At 40.8% G+C, this 25,442-nt stretch overlaps 1 protein-coding gene across 1 annotated transcript in view; it reads left to right on the forward strand.

Annotated features, from left to right (window-relative positions):
- TPRG1 (tumor protein p63 regulated 1) overlaps positions 1-25,442 on the forward strand; it is a 142,112-nt gene that overhangs the window by 22,065 nt on the left and 94,605 nt on the right. Inside the window, exons 2-3 of the mRNA XM_047099493.1 lie at positions 7,250-7,480; positions 17,492-17,583. Of these exons, the coding sequence (XP_046955449.1) occupies positions 7,259-7,480; positions 17,492-17,583 (314 nt within the window). The 5' untranslated portion in view covers positions 7,250-7,258. The remainder of the gene's footprint in view (positions 1-7,249; positions 7,481-17,491; positions 17,584-25,442) is intronic.

Consider the following 25,442-nt stretch of genomic DNA (forward strand, 5'->3'; position numbering starts at 1 on the left):
CTCTCATTTTGTAGATGAGGAATCTGCAGTGCGGAAAGAGGAGTGACTTCCTCAGGGTTACCCAGTGAATGAGTGGCGGGGGGATGCATTCTTCATGCTGGCCCTGGGTCTCCCCCACCCCCTTGCTGAATGAAAGTACTGGCAGCAGGGCACAGGGCAGGGGGGGCAGCCTGGAGGGAAGAGACCCTGCATCAGTTCAACTTTTCCCCAGGACACAGAACAGCCCTGCTGGCATGTTATCACTAACGTACAAAATGTGAAATTGTGAAGACGTGTTTGCCAATTCTCTTATCTCAGCTGGCACAGAGGAGGCCTCGTTGGAGTTTTGAGGTGTTAGAGTACTGTTTATCCACCGCGCATCCCTTGGCTGTTCTCACAGAGACTCAGGAAAGCTGCACATATAAATTCACATAAATTACCTTTACAAAATGTCAGACTTAAAAGTGGATTGTTATTTTGGGGATGTGCCTCGAGAATGTTAACCCCTTCTGGTGGGTAGACATGTCACCATCAGAAAAAAAAAGTTGACTTCTTTGAAAGCAACATAAGCCACAGGCACTTACTCCCACACTCCCTCCCCAGCTCAGGACTACGTCACCTGCAAGAGGTAGCAGTTCTTGGTAGCAAACCATGAATTTTTTTTTAAATGTTTATTTATGTTGAGAGAGATGGAGAGACAGAGACAGAATGTGAGTGGGGGTCAGGGGGACCCAGAACCCATCTAGGTCTCTGATTCCTCGTTTACAGGATGTGGGAGTTAATAGATATGAGTGTTTCCTAACCAAGCATTCTGTCTTCCTGAAGATCCAGAGAGGTAGTAACACAGATACTCAAGTAGCTATTAATATTTCAAAAGCTTTGTGGAAATCAAGGCACCTGCGACAGCATTGCCTGGGGTTAAATAAAAAATCCCATGAGACTTATGGAGATAAGTCTGTATATATATACAGATAAGTCTGTATATATATACAGATAAGTCTGTATATATATATACAGATAAGTCTGTATATATATATACAGATAAGTCTGTATATATATACAGATAAGTCTACACATATACACATATACATATACATATACATACATATATATACACATATACATATACATACATATACACACATATATACATATATGTGTATATACATATGTACATGTATGTATACATGTATATAGACATATCTCATATATATGTGTATATATATGTATATATACATGTCATATATATATATATATATATATATATATATATATATATATGGGATAGAGAGACAGAGACAGAAGACAGGGAAAGTAGAGAAAGTAAAGGAGAAACAGCTGTTCAGCCTTGTCAGGGAGGCAGAGAGGGCCAGGAGCCAAGAAGGACTTCTTACAAGCTGATGGAAAAAGGGGAAGGCAGTGCTGGAGAGTGGTAGGCATGGCTCCTGAAAAGAGGTTCCCCATTAAACAGCCCTGAGTTTTACTGGTATCTCTATTCATTTTACTGGCATGTCTGTGATACTCTTTGTTATGTTCAACCTGTTCTTTGTTAACGCCTTTGCCTCTGGTTGAGTGGTGGCCAGTGTGGCCAGATACTTCTTTTAAGCTGATCAAAAGTTCTCCTTATAGTTATTTATCTACTTTTCTAAAGAACAAATATTTATTGGGGTCTACTATTCTGGATCTCTCTTTGATTTTAATAAAGCAAAAAATAATTATCTGAAGATTGCACAGTTTGTCCACAAGACAGAAATCTTTCAATATACTGTGAAGCAGAATCTTCCAGAATAAAGAGTTTGGAAAGCACTGGAAGGGGTGGGGCATGTTTCTAGTTCTGATGGTTTAGGATGGAGCCCCGGAATAGAATATTAAACAGGGAATGTCAGTAGTAGGATATAGATTTGATTCAGGGCCATGTTAATATTTCCATGGGCCTAAAACTCTTGCGTTTATGAACCTCTCTACCATAATATTATCAATATTAAAACCTACATCTCGATGACTTTAAATAGTCCCCCTTACCCCCCCCATTTTTTTTTTTTTTTTTGGTTTTAGGCAAAACCAAATTTTTGGGTTTCTTACAAATTTCACTTCTTTTCTGACATGAGAAAAAAATTAAAACATTTCTTTTGACCATAAATTTAATTTTTCCTCTTTTGATTTTAAAATTAAAGCATTTCCTGAACCCCCAAAAGGTTTGTGGACCCCAGGCACACACCTCACAGATCCTAATGGATAAGTCAGCCTGACACCAAGTGGAGGAGAAAGCTTTAGCCTGCAGGGCTGGGGGCTGGGTACCAGCTGATGCCAGAGAAGCACACGGTGAGCCTTGCTTCATAGAAGCTGTTTCTCCCATCCCAGAAGAAAGCAGGGCTGACTGACCTAGACATTTGGCAAAAGTGTTTCCAGTTTACCAACGCCTAAGTGTGATCACTACTTCTCTGCTTTCTTCTAAGTGCTACAACTTGAAGCAGAGAAGGAGAGTCCAGGAGTCATGTTTTGATTCTATGTAGCCACGTGTCCTTGGGTAAGTTCCTCCACTCAGTGTTCCAAAATCTGCAAAATGAAGTTGGAGTAGACATTAATTCTCTAGCTACAATTTATGCCCTATATGCTTCTGAACTATTATCAGAAAACATCGCAGAGAGATAAAGCATGTATAATTTTTTTTAATTTTAATTTTTTTAATGTTTACTTTTGAGAGAAAGAGACACGGAGCGTGAGGGGCAGAGGGGCAGAGAGAGAGAGACACAGAATCAGAAGCAGGCTCCAGGCTCTGATCTGTCAGCGCAGAGCCTGACCCAGGGTTCGAACCCACAGGCCGTGAGATCATGACCTGAGCTGAAGTTGGACACTTAACCAACTGAGCCACCCAGGAGCCCCTAGATTAAAGCATGTATAAAGTGAGGCAGATATACTTAGACTGGGACCTAGAAGTAAGTTATTTACTTCAATACTATATTAAATTGCAGCTCTGAATTTGCAGGCAGCTGAAAAATACAGAATTCTTACTATCTGAAAGAAGAATAGCATTTCTTTAGGTATTTATTTGGCATCATGTTGGAAGAGGTCATTGAGAAGACATGACCTCTGGATGACCCACAAGCTGGCCCCAGGGCAACCCAAAGTTCCTCATCACCGCTTGCCCTTGAAATATACATTCCACCCACAATTCCCACAGCGGGAGCCACTTGAAGGACATAACCTGGAGAGAGTAAAGTGTTGCTGAGTCCATGTTGACTTTGTATGTGAACGAATCCAGGTATGGCCTATATATAAACTTTTAAGATTCTGGCGGGCATATGCAGAGATATACTCATCTTGAGGTGCCCTAGACCAACCTGGCATGTAAGTTCCCTTGCTTGTTTAACCTGCCACATACCCATTTGGATTGGTCTACTCTTTGTGTGGTCTCTCTGTCTCTCCTCGCCCTCTTTGTCCTTGCGGGAGGGGGGAACGGCACAGATTACACTGGAGAAAGCTCCATAGTGTGCAAATCAACACCTTTATTAAACATTTTATTTTTTATTGCAAAAGAAGCACTAACACAATTAAAAAAATAATGCAAAAATTTGCTTTCAATCCAACTACTTCAATAAATGTAAATATTTTCCTTCTGGTCCTTACCAATGTAAAAATATTCATATCATTGTATCTAGAGAAAATCTTTGTTTTTTGCTTTTGCTTAAAGCAAAAGGAAGGAAGGTCCATCCTTTCCTTCCAGGCTGCCACAGTGCTTATGCATGTTATTTTAAATGTCTGCACAATAACACTTTGCTAGACTTCGTAATTCCTTGGCTGTTAGGTGTTCTGTTGATTTTTGGTTTTACGTTACCACCCAGAATAAGCAATTAATATTGCAGTCTCTTCTTTAGAATAATTTTCCTTAGATGAATTCCCAGGAATGAGATTAGGTAAAAAAGATGGACATAGTTTTTTTCTAAGCCTTGACTCTTTGCTTTCTTTAGAAATTGTGGTAGTTTGCCTCTCTTGTGTATTAGTACTTAAGTTTCAATGGAGCGTGAGGGAAAAATGATCTTTTTCAGTTATAAGTGGCTTTGGATAGGTCTGTTACAAGTGGAAACCTTTGAATTTGTCTGGATTTGTTTTGTTTTAATATGTTTTTGGTATTTCAATATATACAGTCTATTTGTGCAGGGTTCAAAGAGCATATCTATTGAACTGGGGATAAACATTTCAGGGCAGCGGGTGGTAAGGAGATGAGTGGGTTGCTCCTATGTGTGGGGCTCCCAGACTGGGGCGGTTGTTGAGGAAGGTACATTCATTGTCCTTGCAAAGATGTCCCCATGACTGGAGCAGAGCCAGAAGCGTTCTGGATCGAGGCGGCTGGGCTCCATTTTCCACTACTCATGCTGTAAGCATTGAACTGGAGCTGAGTTTCCTTCTTTCCTGGATCTCAAACAGCTCCCTCTCAAAACTGCTCGGATTCTCTTCGCCCAGCGTTTCCAGAGAAGACAGCCTGAGGGAGAGGAAGTGGTGCTAATTAAGTCCTCCCCCTGTTTTCCAGGCACAGGAGCCTTCTGCAGATGTCTGTTGTTAGGCAGTGTTTGCAAGAGTGTGGCAAATAGAGAAGCAGGCTTGCCTTCCCCAAAGGCACAAACCTTCTTCACAGGTCACAGGCAACTCTAGAAACAACACACTCTTCCAACAGCCCCTGTGATAGAGATGGCAGACCTTCCGGGGAGGCCGAAGTGCCTCACTGATCCTTCGCTGCACTCGCTCGCTCGCACGCGCATGCGCGCGCGCACACATGTATGCGCACAATTCCTCTTGCTTCTTCAGGTGTGCCTTGTACTTCTTAGCGCCCGGTCTCTGCCTTTTGCCTTTCTAATTTAAAAACATTACTGAAGACTCCGTGAAGCTTTCCTGCTGTAACCCAGCTTGCCTGACAGTGGGCCTGCTGGAATGGACTGGAAGCAGGATTGGGAGCCCTGGGTGGGCATCCAGGTGCTGCTATCCGAGTGTGCCTTTGGTGGTTCCACTAAATGCTGTGATCCCCAGAGAGAGGCAGGTAAAATCATCTTTCTAGGGTTACTGAGAGGCTCAGAGCGGGGGGGGGGGGGGGGGACCTGGAATGTGGCCTGGGGAGGGCTTTTCTCTGGTGAGCCCCCTAACCAGCTGCATTTTCTCCTGCATCCAGACCCCTCAGGGTGACTGTATTTGTCCACATTTGCCAGGGACAATCCTGGTTTACTCCTATCCTTCTGACATAATTGTTAATAACACCCTTTTCATGCTCAGAAGTGTCCAGCTTTAGGCAACAAATTATGCACTCATACTATTTTTACCTCCCTTGAATACTGTAATTCCAATTTTATGAATGTAAACATGCTGGCGATAGGGGCTGTTTCTCACTTTCTGGTGTTTCATAAGCACAGAGGAAACCGAATTTGTCTGATTCGGAACACTGAGGCAGCTCTGAAAGTAAGATAGCATTCCCAGTCACGGTGAGGCTGGGCACAAAACCCCCCTTTCATGTAGCATGGACCGTGTGCTCATAGTAGGGGGTGACTATCTGGCTTCAGCTTGAAGTGGTGACCTGGTGTAGGATACTTTTTACTAGGCTAGCGTGTGCTTTCTATTTATTTTAATTTTGCTTTATATTTACAAAATAGAAATAAATGTGTTTTTATTAAGTCATATATAAGCATTGTAAGCATCTAGAAGTTTCTAAAGAAAGAAAATTGAAACCGCCTATCATCCAGAGATAACCATTACTAATATTCTATTTTACTTTTTAAAAGTTTATTTATTTTTGAGAGAGAGAGAGAGACAGAGCACAAGCAAGGGAGGGGCAGAGAGAGAGGGAAACAGAATCCAAAGCAGACTCAGGCTCTGAGCTGTCAGCACAGAGCCTCACGTGGGGCTTGAACTCATGAACTGTGAGATCATTACTTGGGCTAAAGTCGGATGCTTAACTGACTGAGCCACCCAGGTGCCCCCATTTTACTTTTTTTTAGACTTATTCTAACCTGTCACACAATGCATGTGTACATATTGTTATGCCCAGAATTCGTGATCCCCAAAGACCACCAGGGAGCCGAGTCCGATGCAAAAGCAAAGAGCCTTTATTCGAGCTGGCTCGAGCTTAATCCCCTACCTGCACCAACGGACTCAGCGGTGAGATGCCGGGGAGAGAGAGCGAGTTTCAAAAGCACAAAGGTTTTATTGGGGTCTAGGGGCAGTTGGTGAGGTAACCCCTCACTGGTGACCCTTCCTGATTGGCTGGGGAAGGGTCGGAGTCCTGTTACCCAGGTCGCGGGGCATGTTTTGATCGGGAAGTTACTCAAGGGGAGGAGGTGTGGTCAAGGTGGAGGACACAGAACAAGATGGAGTCCGCCGGGGTAGGTCCGCCCTTTCACATATATTCAACTCCAAGTGTCCTTCCTTCTTTCTTTTTATATATTTTTTGAATTATTTTAACCAATCTGACTAAAATTATCGATAATGTTTTATAGCTTACTGCTTTCCATTAAGAATATATTTTGGACATCTTACCATGATAAAAATATGCACTTACATTTTTAATGACTACATTATATTTCGCTTTATGGTATAACCTATTTAGCCGATTCCCTACTGACAGATCCTTAGTTTTACTCTATTCTCTTGGTATCAGATACAATGTTGTATGGGTGTCTAATGTTGCTATTACACACATTTTGCTATTAGACATAAAGTGGCATCTTTTTCTGCTATTGGACACATGTTGTGATGAACTACCTTCCATACTGATGTCTTTGGGCATTTGGCTAAATTATTTCCTTATATAAAATTTTATAATTGCATTTTTTTCAGTTAAAAAATATGCTCAATTCTAAGTGCTTTTGTGCCCTATTACTACCCAAGCAGCACACAAGAAGGTGTGTTATCATTGCTTTTAACTGCTAAATAAGTACAGGCTTGGTAGGTTTTGAAGCAAAAATACTATGAAATCTTGAAGATAAATTGTTTGGTAATTATTTCATACTACTTTCTACATACTCAGCTTCCTGTCCTGGGGCAAAAGGTGGGAAAATGGACCTACTTGCAGCCTCCTTTTCTCTATCTGGAGGGCCTTGCTTCTCTGCCCTGGTAAATAGCATCTGTGTCATTGAATTACATTCATTAGTGCCTTGGTCGGTTTCAGGAACATCATTTGCACACAATAGACTTTTTGCCTTAGCCATGACATAGGTGACTCCTCCCCTCCCTGCCACCTCTCCCCCTTTCTTTTCTAATGAGAAGATTGTTTCTTCTTTTGTTTTAGGCAGAAAAAATGTCAAAGATTGGGAGTTTTGAAGGATTCCAGCCTGTGTCTCTGAAGCAAGAGGGAGATGACCAACCCTCTGAGACTGACCAACTGTCCACAGAGGAGGGGGACCCAGGCAAGGACCCAGAGCCAAGCCGTATTTCAAGGCAGCCAAGTGTGACTGAATCAACACTGTACCCCAATCCTTATCACCAACCTTATGTCTCACGGAAGTACTTCGTTACACGGGTAAATTTTTTGGTGCTCTGAAGTATTACATAAGACTTCTCTTACAGTATTCTAATATCTATCTATATATCTATGTATCTATCTATCTATCTATATCACAAGTTTTACCAGATATTTTCACATTTTTTATTTCATCTGATAGTCATAGAAACCATGAAGTAGGTATCCGTGTCCCCATTTTACAGGTGAAGGTTCTGAATTTCAGAGAAGTTAGGGGGTCTAGTTTTGATAACCAGGTAGTATGGGAGAAAAGTGAGTCATCCAGTCTCTTTGGATGGATCTTTGGTTCCTCAGTCCTGTGTTCAGGTTAAATCTGACCTCCACAGATTAATGATCTATAGAGAGAAAACCCAAGCAGCTAAAATATAAAGCTGTGTGCCCAGAGTGGGTATTTGTCCCATGTTTGAAAAAGATGTGGGTGATGGAGTGGAAAGGCTTGCTGAGAATGAGTTGAACCTCAGGGTCTACAGGGGGATGATGATATTACTGTGTGGGAGCAGGCATTTTTAAATCCCAAACCTTTGGCTGCATTCTGGAGCTGAGCTCCTTTACTGAGCTCTGAGCGTGAGCAGGGGAGGGGCAGAGAGAGAGAGAGAGAGAGAGAGAGAGAGAGAGAGAGAGAGAAATTCCAAGCAGGCTCCAGGCTCTGAGCTGTCAGCACAGGGCCTGACGCAGGTCTCAAACCCACAGATTACGAGATCATGACCTGAGCCTGTTGGACGCTTAACCAACTGAGCCACCCAGGCACTCCTAAAAAATGATATTTTGAACTTGTAGCATTTGGATCAAGGACATAGTGCTTCCTGGGTTTGAGTAGTTCTCTCTCTTGAACTCTCCTTCCTACTTATCAATGTTCCTTCCCAGTCCTTCAATATTCTTGTTAACACAGTAGGTATTAGCTCACAGGCTAAAGCCAATTGGCAGCAAAATTGGAGATTATACACTGTGGCAACAGAGACCATCTCATTTTTCAAGTGTACCTGGGACAAATCTTGAAAAAAAAATTCAGCTCAGTCTTACAAGTAAATGGTGGCTAAGATGTGACTATTTATAAAGCTTTAACTAATGAATCCTGATTTGTTAGCTTTTAAAACATCTTTGGTTAAGATAAAATTTTAAAGTGACTCAGTGTGTGTGTGTGTGTGTGTGTATGCGCATGTGTGTGCGCGCGTGCACATGTTTGAAGGTACGATATACCCATATCATCTGTATTCTGCGACTCTTACGTGTTAAGGTGCTATGGTAGGTGCTATACTATGTGTTTGTGTGATTTGCATATGTAAAGCATATGGTTTGTTTTCCAAAGTATGTGAACTTAATTGAATAAGCAAAATTAAGTTGTAAGGTAGTCTGTGAAGGAAATCAAAGCATCCCCTAAAGTTGTCTTATCTTTGGTAATGATGATGGATCAGTCACGGTTTGGTGAGAGAACCGTGAGTGGTATGGAGTAAGAGATTCATGATCAGAAGGTGATGCAGTTATGAGAGCTGTTTGGGAAGTCTCTGCAAACCTGTTGTCTTTGCAATCTAGTGATGGGCCTGAAGTTGCTATAGTCTAACCGATTTGTAGTCATGAACTGGGAATAGGGAGTACGGGAAAACTGGAACCTGGATGGACAACTCAGAATTCCTGATGAGCAAGCAAAACCCACGAGGAAAAAATGGAATCTGTATCTGTCTCCAGCCGTGTCTAAACTTGGAGGTGTGAGTCACTTTTAGGAGAGGACTTGGTGCCTTTCTACACTGAGCTGCACACTTACCAGCCCAGGGGAAGGAGGTGAGGGATGAAGTCTGACTGTCAGCAAAAGAAGCTATAGCTGTAAGTGCTGCCCCCTGGCATCAGATGAACCTGGAGGTCAGCAGCTGTGAATGTGAGTGCAGGTGGTCTGAAGTGATCTTCCACAGGGAAAAACTCCCTTCTGCCTTACAAATCTTATACTAACATCTCTTGTGGCCAACTCTAATTTGGAAACAGACATGAAAGGAAATTCTAGAAAATGTAGCTCTAGCTTAGCTAAATCAGCACAGTTTAAAGCCACCATGGAGGTTTTACTTATTTGTTTGATTGACTGATACTTTTATTTGTGTGTCTCTATGTAATTTATCAAGTGAAGTCCCCTGAAGTGACACTGTAAGGTAGGCAGGGGAGGACTCATCACTCTTGGTTTATTGTAAACATATTGAAGTTTCAGGGGAGTGAAGTTGATGCTGTTTTAGAATGATGGGCCGATAGCCAAGAAAGAATTCTTGAGATGCCTTAGGCGCACAAAGGTGGTTTTATTAAAGTATGTGGACAGAACCCATGGGCCGGAAGAGCTGCCCCAGGATTGTGGAGCGGAGACTGATTCTATCCTTGGGAGTTGGGGGAAGTAAAGTCAAGAGGAAGTTTCCAAAAGGATTTTCCTATGCTAAAGAAGACTTACTGGATCTTGGAGACCTAGTTATTGTCCAGCTAAGGTGGTTTCTCCCTCTAGCAAAGCATTAGCATTAAGACAGTGGGGAGTTCCTAGAGAAATGTTCTGCCTCAAGGCAGAGGTTCTGACTGCCTCAATATTTGTCAATGGGCTGAGGGTGGAAGTTTAATTTTATCTGCCATTTCCTTCTGCCTTTGCTTCCTTTGTCAAAGTGACCTGACTGAGCCACGTAATATTAATTGGAATAGCTCTAGCTCGAATCTGTATCTTCTGTCTGTAAGTCTAGTACTGTTCCTACTGTAATGTACAGTGGCATTCATGGCCCTTTTAGAAGTAAGTCAGTCAATGACTGCAGTCTGTGTGAAAAAGATCTCCTTCGGATATGTAGAAACAAACCCTACATTCTCAAGAACTTGGGAGGGAAAACTTCTAATCTTGTTAATTAATTTAAAGTAGACTTGAGGATTCTTTAAGGCTGTGAGGGCTACATTCCCAAAGCACTCAGCATTTGCTCTCCTTCAGATCAAGAGACAGAATATAGATTTTTTTTTTTAGCACGTGAGTATGATGAATGTGCTGTGTGTTTGTGTGTGTGTGTGTGTGTGTGTGTGTGTGTGTGTTTGTGTGTGTGTATTTCCTCATTTGCAAAGTGTGGATAAAATATCAGTTTTACACAGAGGTTTAAATAGGCTGATTTTGTAAATATTCTTAGCACAGTGCATGACACATCTATTAACATTCCATAAGCAGCATCTCATTACTCTTATAAATGCTTTCTCCCTTTCTTGTTGATTTGACATTCTCACTTCTGTAATTGGTCACAGAGAATGACATTAAGATGCCCATGACCTCCCCATGACCTCCAGAGTGAGATATAAATGTCAATGTATAGTGTCTATAGCAGCAAAGAGGTTTGACCAAAGGAAAATAATTCATTTTCTCGGGGAATAATTCAATAAGACCCAGGCTCTGGGTCTGAATGATTCAGATCTATGAAAGATTTATCATAAAAGATCACTTCCGTAGCGCTGAAATGAGATCTATAGATGATCTGGTCCACTGATTCTCCATCTTTACCATACAAACAAACGACCTTGAGATCTTGTAAAAGTGCTGGTCTGATTCAGGAGGCCTGGAATGAGACCTTAGATTCTGCATTTATATAGATTTTATGGCAAAAATGATGCTCTCTGTCCACAGACACCTCTTGAACACCAAGGAGCTGGTCAACACTCTCATTCTCAGAAGTAACTAAGGCCCAGAGGAGGCTGTTCCTTGTCCATTGTCATAGCTATTGTCCAATGTCATGAGTACTGACTTGCCCAGGAGGCTAGTAGTAAGTGGTAAAGAGAGGCTTAGAACCAAAGTTTCAACTTCCTGATTCATAGTTCTATGATCCCATGCCTAGCAATTAAAAAGAAATAAATATATTACGGTGTAAGAATTTAAAGCATATATGTTGTAAATTCAGAAGAACTGTAAGTAAATGAATTGAGGAAATCCTTGATCAAGCATGTTATTTTATTAAATGTTTTCAAATCATTTTGCAAGAGGTAGTTTATTGGAAAAAAAATGTCGATAAGCAAAATAAAAGTCACCATAATTCACTACTCAATGTTAACCAAAGAAGTTTGAATGCGTGCTTATACATTTTGGTGCATATCCTGTCTTACTTTTTTCTTTACATGTGCAATTTGTTGCATAAAAATATTTCCTATGGCAGTAACTCTACATCCATAGCATCATTTTTAACAGTTCTAGAATATCCTACTGTGGAGATATACAACAATTTATATAACTTTTTCTGGATATTTAAGTTGTTTCCTATTTATACCTTATAAGCCAGAAAGGAAAATTACTCTTTGGCTTGCTGTGGCAGAATGACACTCGGTTTCTTAGGTGCCAGGGGTAGATACCCAATGCTATATAATAGGAAGGAGGATCAGTTATATGAGTTTCAAAGTGGATATGCAAAGATGTGACTGCTCTGGAAGTTTAAATTAATTCAGGACAAACAAGAGGCACTTTTTTTAGCACCATAACCTTATGCATTAGACCAGACCTCTGAGTACCAGATCATAAAAGAAGTCAATCTGCTTCCTTAAACCTCTTATGTTTTTTCATGGGGCATCTGGGATGTTGCTTCTTATCCACAGGCTTCCAGACTATTATTGATTTACTAAACCAAGCCCTTGCAACAAAGCAACATTCTTGCTCAGAGCCAGAAGGGGCCTGAGAGAATATCTAATCCAACCCCTAAAACACACAAAGGAGATGTGACTTCTCCAAAGTCAACCAGCAATTTAGGGGCCATACCAGGACAAAGAGCTAGGGCTCCTGACACTTTTTACTACCCCTCCAGTGCCTTTGACCTTGGACAATGAATGAGAGGTCACAGTAATGAATGTCTGAAGCACTTGCTATCAGTCTGCTTGGACAATTTTTTCCTCCTGTTTTTGTTCATTTGCTATTATTGCTCAGACATGTCTAAAAAAGGCCTAGTGCCTTTTCTGAACAAAAGTACCACTCAAGGCTAATAACTCGAGGTATATTATGATAATCCCTTTAGTTGTGGAGACTGATATTCAAAAGCAACTTCTTATGAAAGGAACAATACTTGATACGCATGGGGAAAGATATTTTTAAACTCCCTGTAGGACTCTGTATTTGCAGATACCTTATCAGAAAGTTGAAAGCGATTAGGGATGGGGAATTATCTCTAAATTTATACTTGAGAATGTAAATTACATACAAACTAATGGGACTAAAACTATTTGATCTTTTAATATTTAATTAATGGTTCCCCATGGCCTTTTTATAGCCTGTGTTCTATTGTGAGGAACGAGACTTTAATAAGCAGGTTTGGGACTTCCCATTGTGTAGCAAGATGTCATTGCTTTCATGACACTAATTTGGCTTTCATACTCTCTCCTTTCCCCTCTTCTCTTACTATAGGGTTCCCTATGTCTTGCTCTTGCATTGGGAACAACTAAATAAATATATTAGTTGTATTGTTATTTTATGAGCTGCTTTCTGGTCTAGAAATTACATATCTCATTGGGCAAAAGATTTCTCATCTCCCCTCCTTACACTGAAATCCCTTGAAGAGTGTAATAAAGTTGATATTTCTTCTGAGGGCAGACACTTAACAATAATAAAATAAGAGGCGTTTGCTTTATTTTCAAGGAGAGACAGATTTGCCCTGAACTTTACAAATCACATCCAATTTAGAGCAGTTTTTCTTCCCTTATGTGTTTACCACAAAGTGATTTCTATCTGGGCATGATGACACTCACAAGAATGATCTTTCTGTGTCTGAGTCCCTGGGAGCATTCCTTTCTATACTGCCCCCACCTCTTACTGTCTAGTTATGGAGTCCAGTGCATGGGAAACTATTACCAGCAGATGTGAGTATTGTTTGTGTGACAACTGGCTCCTGGCTAGTCTAGCTTAAGGAAATGTAAGGAAACGCATGTCTTTGTTTTGACTGAAGATGTTTGGTGCTGAACTATTAGAAAAGATGCTGCCGGCTCTGCTGTATAGTGACTTGTAAATAAGGATTCTCCCTAATGATTTTTCTTAAAATTTAGCATTAGAAATATATGTATATTGGATGATGAGTGCTTATTATTCCATCATACTTTCCTATTAGTCTTAGGAGTCTTTGAGCTAATTATTGTTACAGAACCAGGTTGGATCGCTGGCGGAAAAACCAGGCGGTACTTGGAGATCTTGGTGGATCGGAGTTTTGTTTTACACCAGCAGGCTCTCCTTCTCCACAGATCTGAGTCCTGAGCACAAGCATGGGGGACAATTTATCATCTGTTACTTCTGCAGTCTGCATTAGTAGCAATTAGGCGTGCAGGGCAAACAGGACAGGAAAGAAGAGCCTGGAAGAGGAGTCTCTAAGCTAGGAACTGGAGCTTCTGTTAGTCCTGTCAGCCATCTTATGGTGTATAACTTTACTTATTTTCCCAACAGTTCCATTGCAGTAACCATTTGACCTGTAAATCTTGGTATGGCTATTTTCCTTCCATTTAATATTAATAATAAGAATGAAAATTCAGTGTTCCCAAATATTTTTGGCATTTCCTAACAGCTCTGTTATAGTTAATATTGTCTTATCCACCTTCCACCTAGAAAATGAATAAACTGATATCTGGAATGATGAGGACATAGTATGGGTCACACAGTGGGCAGAAAGGCTGAGATCTAAACATTGCCCCAGATGCAAGTCTGAGTGTTCACACATTATTTAATTTTCTACACTAAATGGCTGAAGTTAATTTAGTTCAGTAGCCAATGTTGACAAATAGAAGGGTGTAAATAAAATACTCTAACAGGATACAATGATTAACTGTTCTGTAAAGGCATGACCACTGTTACTGCTGAAGATAAGAACACCATGCTCAGTGAGGACATTGACAGAACTCTGGAGACTTCCCAAATGTTCTATTAAAAAAAACATACTACTGGGGCACATGGGTGGCTCATTGGTTAAGCGTCTGACTCTTGATTTCAGCTCAGGTCAAGATCTCACGGTTCATGAGAGCAAGCCCCACATCGGGCTCTGCACTGACAGTAGGGAGCCTGCTTAGGATCCTCTGTGTCCCTCTCTCTCTGCCCTCCCCTGCTCACGCTCTCTCTCCTTCTCTACTCTTCCTCAAAAGAAATAAACTTAAAACACACACACACACACACACACACATTTGTTTAATGTTTAACTTTTGAAAAGGTATAGAGTGAAACACCACCTCCATCCACTGCCCCATCAAGTTCCTTCCTGACTGCAGGGGACCACCGTTAACACATTTTAGGTATCCTTCTAGAGTTGCTTTAGTATATTCAAGCACATGAAAATTTTTATTCTTATCCCTTCTCCACTTTTTTATACAAAAATGTGGCCTATTTACCCTTCTGAATGCTTTTTTTCTTTCACTTAATACGTTTTGAAAATTTTCTGTATGATCCCAGAATGCCTCTTTTTTTTTTTGCATATGCATCATATTCCATTGAATGGCTCTGTCCTATAATGTATCTAACAAGTCCCCTATTGACAGATATTTGCATTGTTTCCAAAATTTTGCTGTCCACAAACAAGGCTGCAAAGAACACTGGATATACAGCTGTTATTTTGCACAAATGCAAGAACATCCATAGTATAACTTCACAGAAGTGGAATGTGTCGATCAAAGAATAGATCATTTCGATAGATTTTTTCCAATTGCTTTCCATAGGGAAGACAAGTAAGGTTTTGAAAAAGTCTACAGTTTTATATTCATCTTCACATGTTTTGGCAAAGTGCCTGGTGTAAAAGCATTCAACAACATGCTTATTTTAGGACTATTTCATTATTCTCCAATTTCCCTTACAGTCTTTTTTTCTTCTTCTGAAAAGTCTTAGTTTCACTACTGAGTTATATTAGCTGAGGAAGAAATCATGTAAGTATAAGAGAGACAGGAAAAATCACCTGATGAGTCGTCAAAGAAAGTATGACTTTGAGCACTGGGCCTGGGGCAGTCAGGCTGCATTGTGGGAAGAACGGCATGGGGGATGGGAGCACTGTCATGGGATCATAGGGAATTTCCCTCCAGCATTATTTGGTCCTGCCAGTAGGGCCACTGGGACCAGTGATGCTGGTGCAGTCTTCTTTGTCAGTGGGTGTTCAAGGCATGCTTGATTAACGCTCCAGAATTCACTGATTTTGTGACTCACAGCTTCCAGCAGGCACGGTCTGCCTTGTTTGCTTTCTGACAATGGTGAACCAGCAGCAGAGGAGTCAGAAATCATTCAGTCCACTGGCTGACTGTTCAATTCAACAGGAAATGTGTTAAAATGAGAAAATCAGAATGTCTCGGTGTAAGGGCTGTGATCTTATTTTCTTAAAGACTTCCAGGAGGCTTTCGTCATCAGCTTGGCTCAGAAAGCTTTGGTTCTGTCGCCTCAGTTGTCTTTATAGATAAGGAAATGGAGGCCAAGAAAACTCAAATAATTGGCTAGAGGTTACAGAACTCATTTATGACGGATATGGAATAGGATCCGCGGTCACTCGACTCTGTTCAGTGGACATTTCCTGGATGACTTGGGCTGTGCTGAGTGAATCGTGGGGGAGGGGTGGAGCTCTGCATCATTTTCTACCACTTTATCTGAAGCAGCGTCATTCTTTTCCTGTTTTTCCTATATGGATTCTCATAAGGTTTTTTTGGTTTGCTTTTTTTGACCAATGGACTTTGTAGCCAAAATGTTTCACAGTGTTTTATCATACACTGAGAAAGCAAGCAAACCCAAATCCTACCACCACCCTAGCTCTGAGAGGAAAAGACATTTGAACAGATCCTAGGCCAGGCTAGTGTCCCTGTTTCCTTTTGTGAGAGAACAGTCTCAGGCTGGGAGGATTAGGACTGTTAATATTTAGAGAAGATTAGGTGGTTAGTATTAAAGCCCTATTATATAGAGAATATTCAAGAACTGAGAACCTACTTGTCAGTAGCTCAGGGCTGGGATGAGGCCAGAACTACATTTGTAGGTGGAGCGATGGAATGTTTGTTTTCTCGTCTTGTCTCCACCCCTTCTTAGCTGAGTGAACTTGACAGGTTGCTTCCCCACACTAGCCCATTTCCACACCTATAAAAAAGCCGAGATAATTCCTGGGCTGCAGTGGTTCTCAACGTTTGCTACACATTGGAGTCACCTGGGATGCCTGCAAAACTCCTGAGGTACTGATATGTGGGTCCCACATGGCAGATAGCCACTGAGTATCTTCTATAATGGCCCTGGTATGCAGCCTGGGCACTAGGAGTTTTAAAGGCTCTCCTCATAATTTGATATGTAGCCAAGGTTGAGAATAACTGTCTAGAGAACAGTAGTTCTCAGTGCAGTACTGCATCAACAGCATCACCTGGGAACCTGTTGGAAATGCAAGTTCTCAGGCCCACTTCAGACCTCCTAAATCGTAAACTCTGGGAACAGAGCCCATAAATCTGTGTTTTTGATTCTGATGTGTACTGAAGTTTAGGAATCACTGAGATAGAGGTCTATGAATTTCTTATCATGAAAAGGGTTAATCAAATTTTAAGCTAGAGGTAGGCCCATAAGTAGAAGCACCTGTTTGGAGAAGGGTGAAGAAAGCAAGGTAAGGAGACAAAAAAGTTAATTTCCCAGAATCATCTAAAATTATGGTCAGAATATTAGAAAAAGATTTCTCTTAGGTATTTTATTGCCAGGTGCTCTTTGAAGAGAGAAAGATTTGATTTTAAAAATGTACATATTGCTAAATCCTTTGAACTTTGTGATAAACATGTTTGTTTGGGAAAACTGGCCTTCTGAAAATGGGTGTCTTCCTTTCTGTGAGAAGGTATGAGTAAGATCATGGAAGACAGGACTTGGATTACTTTGGTCCCACCTAAGGAGAACAGCTTAGTAAATACCAGAGTTCAAGACTAAGCTCTCCGGCATGCTATGCCTAGAGGAAACAGACAAATGCGAGAACTATCTTTCCCATCAGCTTTTTGGAGAAGGCTATGGGTTATACTCATTAATCATAAGCACAAAGAGGGCTCAGTTTTCTCTAAACTAGATATTTTCTTTTTCCCACTCAGCCAGGGGCCATTGAGACTGCCATGGAAGACTTGAAAGGCCACATGGCGAAGACTCCTGGAGAGACAATTCAAGGCTTCTGGCTCTTGACAGAGTGAGTAGTTATGGCTAAGTGAGGGGCCATGGGAATCTAGCATTTTCCTTGACACCACTGTCACAGAATGGGAGATAGATCTATGGCAGAATTTCTTCTGGATGCCATGCAAAATAATTGGTTGGCATTACCCCCAGTTAGCGAGTCAAGTTTTGTGTTGCCCTATGGCTGATATATGACTAGGGTTGACTCCTACAACAATTTTCTGGGTATAGTCAGCTATCACTATGACTCCTTAGGTCTTCATAGCTCTCAAGGACTGTTGCACTGGACTCTTCTCTCTGATCTCTTTGGTTCGAGTCTCTTACAACTACTCTCATTCTAGCTACATGAGGCTACTAACCATCCCACTCTGGGTACAGTGGAAAGGAAGGTTAGAAAAGACAAATGAGGTCAGTATATACAGTTTGGATTTTATTTTATGTACAATAACATGAGCTGTACATAACATCCCTACAAAATCATGCGGGATAGAAAAGACAAGCCACCAGTCCGGAGTTAGGTTAAAAACCGAGTGTAACACTTGAGACTTTATTCCTTCCAGAAGTTCTCCATTCATCCCTGAGGCTTATCTTAGCTCTAAGGGCTTTCATTGAAAATGACACCATGAAGATAGTTACCTTGTGTCTTGCCCCGAAATTCTAGTGTCTATGACTTTTTCTCCACCCACCAGTGGAATATCAGGAATGCCATGGTCTTTACAATAATAAGTAATACATTCACATAATAAGAGAAAGAGGCGCCTCTTTTCTGCTACAGAATACATAACACTAAATGGAGAATATAGTGAGAACTCCATTTTGGATACTCACTAAGTTTTCTGTCTCCAAAGGCTCTAGGAGAAAAGCTCAATAATTCCTATACCTTGAGTAAAGAAGCATTTAATCTTTCACTCCTGGGCCGGACATTTTCTTTGACTAAGTTTTGGGAGGGTGGGGTTGGTACAGGCAACACTTGAAAGTCCAGTCTTCTAGGCCAGCAGAACAAAATCTCTCCGTCAGTGGAGTGTAGAACCAGGTCACCTGTGGATCCATCTGCCTGATGGCCATGTTACATTCTTGTTTCAAATGGGTTCTAAGGATTGAGTGAAAATGAAATTAGAAAGACAACCTGACCATGTCTAAGCATTTGTTTCTTCATGTATAAACTGGAGATAGTGATAAGTACCTGAGGAGTTGTTACGAGGGCTAAATGAGACAGCATGGTAAAACTCTTAGCAAAGTCCCCAGCACATGGTGGATTTTTATCAGACATCAGTGTCCCTCCTCTGTTCACAAGTTATGTCTATTGGTAAAGGCCTTTTGTTTGTGTTTGTTTGGTAGCCTCTGCCTTTATTTTTGTCCTGTCCATCTCTATATCTTTCATCTCTGGGTTATCTCTATGAAAAAAAAAGTGTATAATTGAGGCTTTTTGCTTATTCACTTTTACCAACCCTTTTCCAACACCACCTGCCATCTGCAAAGTAAAATTTGACTTGTGCAAATAAAAAAGTCTGCCTTGATTAGGACAGATGTCTCCTTGAATTCTGAAGGTCTAATCAGAAGTAGATACTTAACCTGTTTTGTTCCTACAGTACATTTCATTTATAAGAAAGAATGCCCAAATATGGTATTTCAAAATCCAGTAGTAGCTTTTTGAATTCTCAAATAATAGAATCAGCAGTTTTTTTTTTTTTTTAATAGTGCATGCTTTAATTGCTTGGTCTTTTTTGTATAGAAATGTGGCTTATTTTTGTTTGGAATGTTTTTGTTTCATGATTATAAAGGTCTTTAGATATCAATTTGTCCCAAGGTAAATCAGACTGTGTGATCTGTATTAAGACTTAGCACCATAATTCTGTCAGTTTGATTTATCGTCAACTGGGATGATTGATAAAACCAGCAGTTTTCAGATAAATCTGAACAGGTGTGCCCCAGGACCCAAGTTTTACATCTAGCTCTGAACCTAATAGGAAGCTCAAAGGGTTGGTGAAGACTATCTGGCATCTAGTTTTCTATGTCTCTTTTGCTTTGTGGTATATACATTTATATTACAGACAGTAATGAGGGATGTATCATGTGCGTGTGGAATTTAAGCAATAATTTTCATTTGCTGTCAGACTTTTCTTTCTTTGCACTTTGGAACCATTTCTTCTCTTTCAACGGTAGTTCTTTTGTGTTCTTTTTGGTCTTCCTTTCTGCCAAAATCCTTTTATACCTCTTCCTACTCTCCATCTAAAGCTACTTTTAAGAAAGATTTGAATCCAGTCATTTCTACCATAGTAAGAATTTGCCAGTTGCTTTTCTTTTCCTGTTAAACCTTAAAGCTGGTTCAGACTGTCTTCTTGTAGTGGAAAAAGCTGCCAGTTGCAAAGAAGATGGTCCAGGCATCTGGGCTAAATAAATAGGCTCCCAGTCACTGTGACTGTTCAAGAAGAAGATTGGAGGCATTTGTCAAAGGAAGGGCATGCATGGAGGTTTTGAATGACCTTTCACACTTAAGTCTTTGTTTGTAGTGCACCAATGTAGGAAAGGCAAAAGCAACGATAAAAGCAATCAATATCAGCACGAAATCCCCAAAATAACAACAGCAAAACAGAACAAAAGAAAGAACTAAATAAACCAATAAACATATAGGCCCAGAGAAGTACGAGCCTGGGGCTATGCTTTTCCCTTTCTCTTTTTTTCTAATGGGATAAGACCCATCCATCCATTCAGTTCTTATGAGTTACAGAGGCTGTTCTATAGACCAGCTTCCCCAACTGTGCCAACCATACATAACTCTTTTCAAGTGTAACACTTTTTTGTGTGTGTGACAGCAATGACTGGGCTTTATGCACATCAATGGTTAGCTCCTTTTATGGAGATGAGAAACCCCTAGTTACTCATCCAACAGTTGAAAGAATGTTTGCTTTCAAACAAGTATTCCAGTTTCAGAGTGATAAGAGTGAAAAACCCTTCCAATGATATATATATAGCACATTAAAAAATAACTTTATGACCATGAACTTGCTTTATGTTCACTACAACCTTGCTGGTTTTGTGATTGTCATGTGACAGATGAGAAATGGAGATGTGGGACGAGGAAGTGGACAGCTGAGATCACATAAGGGGTAAAGCAAGGAAGGCAGACTGCTCTCCTGTACTAGCTCGGTTCCAATTCTTTCCCAAAGGGTGTAAGGTATAGGTGTGGGGTCACTCATCACAGCTCAACCTTTAGTCATGGTTGGTCAGAGCCCCAGAAATGGTTTGATATAGGAGTGTGATGTGGGGAGTATCGTGAGCTTAAGGGCCTTATGTATCTTATTTAAGAACTTAGATTCTACCCTGTAGGCGATGGGGAGGCACTGATTGGTGAGAAAGTGTGACTATATTTCAATTTAAAAAGATCACTGAAGGCTCACAATCCCTTATCTAAAACCCCTGGAATCCGATATGAATCAGATTGAGAATTTTTCAGATTTTAGAAAGGTAAAACAATACGTATGCATTTTATTTTATGCTCCAAGTGGAGGCCTGCGACAGCCCCCCATAGTCAAACACACTAAAATTTTTGCAGGAAAACCTGTCATATTCAACATAGAATAGATGACTGCATGTTGGTTCAGATCTGGTTTTACCATAAAGTGCGTCTGAGCCACAGCTGCGCCATTTTCAGGGCTTTATTGAATTTGGAATTATGGATAAGGGTGTATGGCCTGTACATGTTTGAAATGTGAAGGATCAATGGATGGCTGGAAGGGTGGCTGCCACACTAGATACTTGTGCAGTGTCAGCGAGGGTCTGATCCAGTGGCGTGCTGGAGCTGGTTCACACTGGCTTATGAGAGGTCAGCATTACAATTTCAGGAATTTTGAGAGTTGGTTGTTAATTATTAAAACATAAAATGTCACACCAAGTGAATTAAACTTAAAGGTGATGTAGTCAAAACTCCTTACTTTCTGATTTTTTTTTTTACTTTGTTTTGCTGTTGATTTGCTGTTGGGGTGATTTATGCCTATTATGCTTGCGTAGTGGAAATACTACATGATAACTTGCTACTGTACCTCTTTTCTCCACTACACATTCAGTGGTGTCATGTACATGGCCTGGAATTGACCCTGGGGGCAGTGATTCCATCATGGAAGTCAGCAAACACTAGATATCAGAGTTCAATTTATTGCTTTATTGATTGTCTAAACTTTAGAAAGCAACAGGGAATATGTTAACAATGCAGAATAAACTTCCAGGTATGCCATGTCTGTGGCTGTGATATTGTAAATACATAGAAAAAAACTTGAGGAAATATAGTTCCAGCATTTAAAAACTATTGTCCAGTTCCACAAAAGTCACCTTCTTTATTGAAGAATAGGTTTAACTCTGGACAGGCAGCTGAAGGAAGCGTCATGCCAAGCAGAGGCTGCTGAGGGTCTGTATTCTGTATTCTGGCTAGGGCAGAAGACATTGGGGTTCTCACACCTACACTGCTGACCCCCAGCCCAAGCTGGAAATTGTAAAAAGCCCCTTCTTTCTGTTACAACCCTCTTGTGCTCTTTTCTGCAAAAACATAACATGGTGCACACTTGAAAGAAAAATACATGACAGAATTCTGTTGTTAATCATAGAGCATATACTGAAGGGTGCATATGGGACTGAGAGGCAAACTAATAATTGACAGAGCAAGGCTTTGTGGATCTCTCTGTTTAATTGTCTGTGAGGCAGGAGTTCAGGCCAATTCTTGGGCTTTGGCCTGGGAAACTGATGGGTTCCCTGTGTCGCCATTCCAGGCTTAGAAGAAAACGATAACTCTACTTTATTGAGAAACCGCCATATGCCAAACAATGCAGAAGAAACTTTGTGCCTGCAGTGTTATTTAATTATCCCAACAATCTTGTCATTCCCTTCTTATAGAAGTTGCTGAGTACAGTTTTGGGGAAAAAAATGTGTCTGAGGTGTCCATAGGACATCCACATGGAGATGTTGAATGGGTGGATTTACATATGCATCCAGATACTGTCTTAAGTAGTGTGTTCAAAAGGGACAGTAATCTTGACATATTTGTTTCTTATAGCCTTCTATAGAATCTAAGGGTGTAAAGTAACATTAAATCAGTAAAAGCATTTTTCAAGGGATGTCACCCAAACTCGGGTGAGCTGTTTTGCGATGTTCTAAATTTATACTGGTATATTATTCAGTTAAATTGGAAAGATTAGTTTGAAGGCACTTGGGTATAGGCTATGAGGAGATGAAGAGAGAGGCCGACAGGAGAACTAGAGAGATGCAACCATCAACTCCAGTTAGATCCCAGTTAGCTGAAACCATTAAGAATAGTACCCTGAGAAGATGCCACTTAGGACCCAGACCTCTAGTCCAGTCCATCCTGGAGCTTTATATGCCTCTACAGCTCTAAAGACAACACGGTGTCTATCTTAACTTTATCTCCTCCTCTTATTGCCCTTCTTGGTCCTTCTGGGAAAGTACTTTTTGAAGAAATTGTGTGTACACTTTCAGAAGTGATCCATTAAGCCAGCACCAAGGAGAACATCTTGACACTTTCCAAAGTCTCAAAAATTGTGTTATAATGGCACTGAAGTGGCTCTTCAGTAGAATGTACTCAAGATGTCTTTGTGTATGGTGCTTAAAGAGGCAGGAGGAGATGGGATCTTCCTTTAAGCACATTAGTCTGAAATGGTTGGGGGGGATGTTCTCATTCCTCTTGTTGCTAAATGGGAAGACTTGCCTCTGGTGGCTAGGGTGGGGGGGGTGGGGGAGTCAAGTAACTCTCAGTCTTTATCTTGTGGAAAATACTTACAGTGTTTCTCATTGCCTACCTTCCCCTAAACCCACCCAGGTTTCTATCCTTGCACTTTGGTATAAAAAATATGTGAAATCCGAATAACTGGCTACGTTGAACATATAGACAATAGAACGGAAGTAAAGTCGAGGAGGCAGCCTGGCATCCTAGAAAGAGTCTTGAATTTGGAGTCAGAAGCCTTGGGTCTGAATCCTGGTTCTGCTACTCACGATCAGTGTACCTCAGTAAACTTAAGTAGGTTTTGACATTTTTTTTAAAATTAGGGCATTTGTTTTAATGTAGTCTTCAGTCCATTAGAAATTCACTTTTCTTGAAAGAAGCACAGCCATTGTTAATTTTTGTAGTATTTTTTCATTCCAGCTTTTCTTCATGCATCTTTGCCAAAGATTGTTATAATATTAATAAATAACATTTAAATTGTACCAAGTGTTCTGCTAAGTGATTTCCCTCCATTTGCCATTAGATTGGTATAATACATACGGTTTTGATGATTTCTAAATGGCACTTCCCTTAGGTTTTTTCTTGTTATCATGTAGGTTTTGTGAAGTTACTTGATCATTCACCTATTGTTAGATGATTACTTTCCAAACTGTCAGTGGTTATGTAAATGTAAGGATTTATATATTTAAAAAAATTGTTTAACGTTTGTTTATTTATTTACATTTATTTATATTTTTTAGAGACAGAGAGACAGAGCACTGGTTGGGGAGGGATAGAGAGGGAGGGAGATAGAATCCGAAGCAGGTTCCAGGTTCTGAGCTGTCAGCACAGAGCCCAATGTGGGGCTTGAACTCACAAACCGTGAGATCATGACCTGAGCCAAAGTCAGATGCTTAACTGACTGAGCCACCCAGGCACCCCATAATGTTTATTTATTTTTGAGAGAGAGAATACAAGTGGGGAAGGAGCAGAGAGAGAAGGAGAGAGAGGATCCAAAGCAGGCTCCACACTGTCAGTGCAAAGCCTGATGTGGGGCTCAAACCCACAAACCACGGGATCATGACTTGAGCTGAAGTCACATGCTCAACTGACTCAGCCATCCAGCTGCCCCTAAGGATATATATTATTCTTTAAAAACTGAAGCCCTCAGTAAGGGATATATACCAGTAGTGCAGAGTAAGACTACACAGTTGGAAAGAGAAATGAAAATACATTAAGGCATTCTCCATTTATTTTTTGATAAAGAAAATAAGTAATATTCTACAGCACTTTGTAGTTAAAAATGTTCTTCTTCAGTTAATCCAATCTCCAGAGCAATTATCTGAGGTAGGAAACATTACCTCCAGTTTGCAGGTGAAGAAATCAAGGCTTGGAAGTGTCCCAGGGCCGCAAAGTAGCAGAGGTAGGGCCCCGATGCATTATGCTTCCCCAGTTTTGCGAAAATGGTCTTTTTGCTATTGTGGCCAGATTCCATGTGTACCCCTTATTGGATTGTAGTCTGTTATTCCTCTGGCAGAAACATATTGGATAAACTCAGAATTCTGTTCCTTGGGCTTGGTGAGGTACATGGAAGTATGCAGGGCATCTCTGCTTAATTTTAAAAGATTTCACAGAAGAAAGAGCTATCCTAGAAGTTTAAATGAAAAGAAAGGCATCCTGAGACAGAAAGGGATGTTGAGGAACAGACGACTGGGCAGTATCTCTCAGGCACAGAGTACCCCTGGAGCACACTGATCCCCAAAGCAGCGCTGTGGGTGATCACTTTCACACCTGCCCTCACATGTGATCCTCAGACAGACCCATGGGAGGAGGCCAGGAGGAACTATTGGCTTTATTTTATGGATGAAGAAACCCAGAGATTAAATGACCTGCCTAAGGGCAACCACTTATTAAGGGTCACAGGAGGGCTTGACTTCACAGGACCCCTCTCCCAGCCTTGTTGTCTTCTCATCACATGGCTCGTGCTGCTTTTGTGAATTTTCATCTCCTGATACAGCGATGGCCGCAGTTTAAATTGCGTAAATGATCTTTGCGCCTGTGTCTGGTTTCTTTGTTGATTGTCTGTTGTTTGCAGGGAGGAGGGCAGACATTCATCGAGTAGGTTCAGAGACCTTTTCCTCTTTTCCTCTCCAGATCTTACTCTGCCT

The sequence above is a fragment of the Lynx rufus genome, unplaced genomic scaffold (genome assembly GCF_022079265.1).
Source record: "Lynx rufus isolate CCGP_SWC_20201006 ecotype Redwood Valley unplaced genomic scaffold, mLynRuf1.p SCAF_5, whole genome shotgun sequence".
NCBI classification, from domain to species: domain Eukaryota; kingdom Metazoa; phylum Chordata; class Mammalia; order Carnivora; family Felidae; genus Lynx; species Lynx rufus.